The following is a 7,433-nucleotide window of genomic DNA, read 5'->3' as shown; positions in this document are numbered from 1 at the left end:
GATGTTTACGTAAATACAACGTGTACTTTATCAGACCACTTTCCTGTTTCATGCTTTATAACTCAAACGTATCTCTCACCTATGAAAGAAACTATAATAAAAAATAAAACTATTTTTAAGTTAAATGAATCTTTAGTTTTGTCTTATAAACTAAACATGCAAAATTCGGCGGGGGTGCACATAATTCATGATGTCGAAATGGCAAACAAAAACCTGTTGGATAATATTTATAAAACAGCTGATAAATTCTTGTATGAAACAATCATCCATTAATTATATAGCCGATATTGATACTGTAACTCATACCTTAAATAACATTACAGTGTATTCAGCTAAAATAATGGCTGGCTATATCTGGAATGTTCTAAAACTTAGGTCTTTCATCATAAATGAATAGTTAAATACGTAAATTATACTTTGTATCTTTAATTAATTCTTATATAACTCGTTGTTTTTTTTTTTTTTTTTTTTTTTTTTAATTATTTCTTTCTTTTGTTTATCCCTAAAATAAACATATTGTGTGTTTCTTGGGAGGAAAAAAGAAAGAGAAGAAAAAAAAAAGAGAAAAAAAAGGAACGAAATATTTGTTCTCACCCTTTCCATAAAATTGTAAAATTTTAAAAGGAAATAAATGTATCTATCTATCTATCTATCTATCTATCTATTTTGCAAAAATGACCCCTTTTTAATTATTTAAACTATGATCCCCTTGTATGATTTGGATACTTTCTTAAAAATATCTTTTGTACCCACCTAAACTTTGATATAAAATTTGTTTTAACCTGTACGAATTTACATTTTGACTTTTTTTATTTTATTAGGCTATTAATGGTTTATTGAAGGGTGACTGACTGCTTTATCATTTTTTTTTTGTTTAAAAAATTCCGCTTTATAGTCCTGGATCCCGCGTAGCAAATAAAATATTATTAATAGCAAACTGAAATTTTGTTCATAGCTTAACAGTGTCGAGTCGGACAAACTTTGATATATTATTATGGGAGCAGTGGAACAGGGGAAGCTTTAATTATTGTGGAACGTAATAAACGTGTCATCCTGACAAGTTTATGATTGTGAAAACTAGCAGGCTGTTTTTAAGTTTATTCAATAGCCAACGTTATATAATATATGAAAAAATGTTTGTCCGACAAAAATGTTGGGCATTTTTTATCAGTCCGACATTTAGAACATGCCAAATGACAGAAAATATGTTGGTGGTAAAGAGCAGTCTTATTTTTGAATGAGAATTAAATAATAGGATTTAAAATAAATTGGAAGTTCTGTCGGACGTTCGAAACCTGTAAGACATAGAGAGATTCGAACGTCAGACTACGAAAATTTCCCATGAATTTTGTCGGACAGAACTTCCAATTGATTTTTTACCATTTCATTAAACTCTCATGCAAAAATCAGGTCGCTATTTATCACCAGCATAATTCCTGTCATTTGACATGTTCTACGTGCCGCACTGGTTAAAATGCCCAACATTTTTTCAAACAAAATTAAAATCACAATTTGTTTCTAGAACTGATCTCCCGACTTGCGTTATGGAATGTTTCAAAAGATACTCTAACAACTTCGATAATTAATACTTAATGCAGACTTTTTTCTAGTGAAATTTGGGACTTCTCATGTGATATCAGCCAGCTTGTACTTTATTGTTGTTAATAATCTGTTTGGTGGTAATGGACAGTCTAAAGCATTATAAACAACTGTACCATATTCTAAAATTTTTGTGTGGATTGTTAGTACATTCTATTCAGTTGTTATAAAACCTTTAGATCAAGTTGTCTTTGTCTATCAGTAATTAGTACCACTGCATTATTTTAAGCAAACATTAAACACAAATGTTATAAAAACATAATTTATTATTTTAAATTTAAATATTACAAATTTTGTTTTAAATATAAATATTACATAGTAATAATATTATTATTGTCATGGAAAGTAAATACTCTCTTGTGAATTCTGTCAGATTTCGATGTTTGACTAGCAATACTTAATTTTTCAAATCTCCTTTAAGAATTTGTTGAATTTCTTCTAACGTTTTGCCCTTTGTTTCAGGAATAACGTACCGCGACAAAACAGCACAAACAGTATTAGATACAGCAAACAAGAGAAATGGAGCGTAAAAACCAAGAAGTGTATTGAGCTGATAGAATATGGTGGTAGTTAAAAAGTTTCCCATACCATATACGATCATCAATATAGTCATTGCTTTGGACTTGACGCTAGCAGAATACAATTCCCCAAGCATCAATGTAGGAATAACTGATATGCCGATAGATGCGAATAAGAGGTAGGACATCATGCAAGCTAGGGGTATCCACTTAACATAAGATAGATCGATATTTGTGTTTCCATCTATATAGAAATACGCAGAGATTGCATAAAGGACTCCACTGGTAGTTACCATAGAAATCGTGTAACAGAAGATTCTTCCGAATCTCTTCACAACAAAAATTACAGCAAACAAGTTTAATATGACAGCTAGTCCCATAAAAACTATCGAAGCTTCTTCGTGACTCATGTTGTTACCAGATTTTTGAAAGATAAACTGAGTGAATGTCAAAAATACTGAAATACCAGCCATTTGCTGACTAAGTCGTAAAAATACTCCAGCAAACAAAGCTTTTCTGTTACTTTCTATCTTGATAAGATCACTCCAAGTGCCCGATTCTGACAACTGTCTCTCTACGGCATATTTACAGTTCTCGTAAATCTCATCAATATTCTTCATCCTCTTAAGAAACTTTAAAGAATCCTTTGCTTCTTGTTCCTTGCCTTTCATGATGTAATAGTAAGGTGACTCGGGCATGAACCAGAACAGGACGAAGAATAGAACAGATATTGGTAGACACACCCATGAAGTTGTCGTAACTCCCAAGTAACTTCCCAATACGTTGATCAAGAACTCGCCGAGATATAGAGACATAGCTACAGCGTTTCCCCATATTCCCCTTACTGTCGGGTTGGCTACTTCTCCAATATAAGTTGGCAGCGTGGCAAAAAGGCAACCATCTGCAATACCAGAAAAAATCCTTGACATGTAGAACATATAAACAGATCTCCCTAAAGCGGCACACAACCAGCTGCCTATTTGAGGAACGACAATTAATAGTAAGGTCCTTTTCCTGCCAATAACGTCTGATAGTTTCGAGAAAATAGGGCAAGCTATCATCAAGGAGACTGGCTGGATAGTGTTAAAGTAAGATCCTTCTTCCTCTGTAATATCGTAGTTGACTTTGTCTTGTGTTATTTTTATCAAAAACGGCGAAGCCCATGAGAACAGAAGTCCGTTGGATAAGCCAGCTAAACCACCTGAAATAAACAAGAAATCGACATTGAATTTAGGTTTGTTATCTTTAGTAATAAATGAAACAAACATGAATGCATTTAAATAAGCAGAATACCTAACAGTTATACTAAAATATTAAAAAACAAGGAAGCTGGTTCTAATTTAACACCTTGACGGACACCTAAGTTTTTCAAAAATGGTCAATTTGTACAGTGCCCTTTTTGTCGATATTATTATTCAAAAGGATGAAATATAACTAGGGCGACCTGAAATTTTACTCCAAGTATTAAAATTTTACAGAAAATATTGTTTAAGTTTTAACGCTTATCAGCGTTCTGCCACAATATAAGACTAGTATTAAGTCTATCTTGGCGGAACGCTGATATGCGTTCGACGTCATACAGCGTTGTGCCTATTGTCGTTTTCAACCTAATACATGCAGTGACTCGACGTCTATCAGCGAAATATTTTTCATTAAGAAAACGTATTTAAATAAAGCAATATTTATTTAAAGAAACCAAAAAGACATAATGATTCTTAAAACGTATTCAGAAGTCAAAAATATTAATTTATATCAACATAGTTTACGCATAAAGCTAACTTATACAAAGATATCTAAAAAATTATTCTTGATTTTTTGTTATTTCGTGCCACTCTTCAAAACAGTCTGGACATAACGGAGGCTTCTGGGGACATCCTTTACATCTATATCCTGATTCTTTCCGTTGACCTTTTTTGGCACACAGTCTACACTTCAAAAACACTTTTTTCTTATTCGATTTTGCACTTGGAATGCCTGGATTTCTTTCAGGCCAATGATTTGCTAAGTTTGTTTCATTTGTGAAACATTCAGGCTCGTAGTTTGAATTTTCCGGTAACCTGTTATCATGTTTTTCTCGACGAACTAAATTCTTTGCTTCTAAACCTGGTGGTAACTTCAAATAGGATTTAATGAGACTGTCACGGAACTCTAAATATCTGTACGTCTTGGAATTATTTTTACAATATTTTCGGTATAAGTAGAAAGAGTTCCATACAGTTACATCTAATAAATGGAAAATTACCTTCTTATACCAACGTATCGTTTTCCTTGGCGTTGAATAAGTTGAGGTCATCTGATCACACCTGTCGATGCCTGACATATGACGATTATAAACATCAACTTCTTCAGGTTTTATTTTCTCATGGCCATATCTGTTTTTCACTTGTATCAATCGTGGGTGATTTCTTGTGGTGATAACAAGAACATCGCGCTTATCACGCCATTTGGAAACGTAGACATTCTTTTTACGCATCCAGAAATGTTCACCCTTCTTGAGTTTTTTCTTTATAAGTTCCTTGGGGTTATTCCTGCGATTTGACCGGAGAGTTCCATTAGTATGAGTTTTTAAGCTTAATAACTTTTCAGATAATATAGAACTATTATAAAAGTTGTCCATAAACAGTTCGTGTCCTTTCATGAGGTAAGGCTTCATCAACCTCATAACTATAGCTTCTACTTTTGTAGTTCCCACATCGGAAGCGTTTTGAATATCCCCACTATACATTTCAGTATTTAAAAGATACCCATCGGAGGTTGTCAGTTCATAAAACTTAATGCCGTAACGTGCCTTTTTATTTTTGAGGTAAACTCTAAATCCAAGCCTGCCACGAAAATGTAAGAGGGATTCATCTAAAGACAACTCTTTAGACGGTCCATAAGCATTGTGGAATTTGGCTATAAGCATGTCTAAGAATGCTTGAATCTTTTCTTTATGTTTTGCGGTTCTCGAAGAGCAATTTAAAGTTCTCAATATTTTTTCAAACCTTCTTCCTGACATAATGTAACTAAAAATTGGATGAAAGTACAATACATCTCCATATGAAAACAACCTGCGCATGTTTGAAGTTGTAATTTGACCCTGCAATAAACACAGTGCCAAAAATTTCTTCATTTCGTCGATAGTCACAGGTCTAAAACTATTATCTCGAGCATTCCTTGTTTTGGGTCTATTAGATCTTGTTAAATCTTCTCCATAATTGTTGGTACATTCCACCAAATAGCTCATTATGTCATCGGTAAATAGGTATTCAAAAACATCTTTTGGACTATCTTCTGCATTTAAATTAATTTTCAGACGATTAGTGGATTCATCAAAGTTGAAATCTGGTATATCTGCAGTTGTAAACTCCCATTCTGTATCTATGTCATCTGAAGAATCAGAATTTTGATTCTGCAGTGCTTGTAGGGGTATACTGTCTTGAGATTTCTGAATAATTTTCTGGGAATCCTGGTCCAATGCGTCGGGCTCTTCTACTTCACTTTCCTCTGGCAGATTATATTGCTGGGGATTGTGAAGAGTATTATTAGACGTCTCTACATTGGAGAGCTCGGGGAGTTCGTTTAAATCAGAGTCTTCACTTTCATCTGACTGCGAGGCAGACGACTCACTGGGTACATAGTTTTCATCTGAGCTGAACTCTCCCTCATAAGCAGCATCTGAGTTCTCTTCATCCGACGTAATATCGTCATACAGCTGAATCAACCGCTGCTGTTCTCTCTTATACGGGTCACGGTCCGCCATCTGAAAGCAAAATAATATATTTTAAATTATACATCCTACTATAATAACATAAAATATTAGGCACAAAAATATCACACTAAATAAATTTATTTTTTACTTACATTTTTCGAGTAAAACTCGTATTCAACCTAACCTAACCACGTGTTTTACTATCTGCGGCACAGTACAACACACACCGCATACTTCAATATAACTGGCGACGCTGTACAGCTTCGCGTGTGACTTAGCCGGTTAGATACTTTAAATGGGTGGGGTGAAATAGAGAGGTGGAATTTACCAGACGGGTAACAGATTGGAAGGTATAGATAGGTATTCTATGACAGTGGCTTACGTGTTACCATGTATTTATATTATAATTATAACGCGGTACAGCGTTCTGCCACGATATTAGATTTTGTTAAGGACGCTTCACAGCGTTCTGCCACAACACAATTTTAAAAAAAGACGCTGCACAGCGTCTCTGTCCATCAAGGTGTTAAGAGCCAATTCTCCTCTTTTAGCCAATATTTGGTTCAATCATGTGGAAAATAAACATTATATTATCTAGAAACGCATTTTACGGAAGTTTTGATTTCGTATAATGTTGAAATATTCAATAGTAATAATAGTGTCCCTTTACAGGTAGGTAGGAATGTATGCCTATAGCATACAAGCAAGCATAATATACAAGGACATATTTTTGCTATATGGTAGGTATAAAAATAACTGATAATATTATGCTGACTTTCTCATAAACTGGAAAGAGAACATAGCTATTTAGTATAACAAGTATGTTTATGAAATATCCCTACATCGAGAGTAGAACAAGGCTGAAGATTGTATATAAATCATTTATGTTATAGGATAGCTATAAAAAGAAAAATAATATTGGTTTATGAACAAAAATAATATAATAGTATTTTCTGACTTATGTGTTTTTTTATGTTTGTGAGACTTACCAATCACAATGGCCAATATTTGTGGCCAATTTTTTTCATACTCCTTAGCAGTGAAGTGAAGAATAACACCCATTTTTGGTAGGTAATTGAAAAGTGCACCTACTAGTATTATACTAGAACTGTTGCTTTACTTGCTGCTTCTTAAAGCTAACTACAATGATCTACATAGTCAGATTGGATATTTATATTAAAAATATTACTGTTTATTTACACAAGTAAGAACAATGTTTTGTTCAGTGTTGAATTTTTTGAAATACAATCTCAATTCGTGATCAAATACCCCCTACCAAGGATTTCTAATTTCGGTACCCTTTACGTCAATTTCTTTTACAAAAATCTTATTTGCTTTACATAATACCTGGCAAATATCACCAGCCGAGTTTTTATTGTTTCTGAACAAGTTTGCTATTATCATTGCAATCTTGTGTGACAATAGCTTAATTATATTATTTAATTAACAAAATTCTTTAAAGCAAGAATCTTTGAAATTGCATCATCTAATTTGTAACATTTTTGATAAAGGACAAAAAGGACATGTCCATTTATAGACACGATATTTTATTGATTTAACTAAACCATTTTCTTTTTTTTTTGTAGTAACTATCCATTTCGGGTGTTGGTGATCATTAAGGCCAT

General features: G+C 33.2%; 1 protein-coding gene across 1 annotated transcript; it reads right to left on the bottom strand.

The window, feature by feature from the left end:
- Positions 1–1,847: 1,847 nt before the first annotated feature.
- LOC126879212 (facilitated trehalose transporter Tret1-like) lies at positions 1,848–6,963 on the bottom strand. The gene is made up of 2 exons (XM_050642264.1): positions 6,798–6,963; positions 1,848–3,318 (listed from the first exon to the last, which is right to left on the bottom strand). The coding sequence occupies exons 1-2, from the start codon at positions 6,868–6,870 to the stop codon at positions 1,997–1,999; spliced, it is 1,395 nt and encodes a 464-aa protein (XP_050498221.1). The 5' UTR covers positions 6,871–6,963; the 3' UTR covers positions 1,848–1,996.
- Positions 6,964–7,433: the final 470 nt, after the last annotated feature.

The sequence above is a fragment of the Diabrotica virgifera genome, chromosome 1 (genome assembly GCF_917563875.1).
Source record: "Diabrotica virgifera virgifera chromosome 1, PGI_DIABVI_V3a".
NCBI lineage: Eukaryota > Metazoa > Arthropoda > Insecta > Coleoptera > Chrysomelidae > Diabrotica > Diabrotica virgifera.
This window is presented reverse-complemented; position numbering and strand designations above follow the sequence as displayed.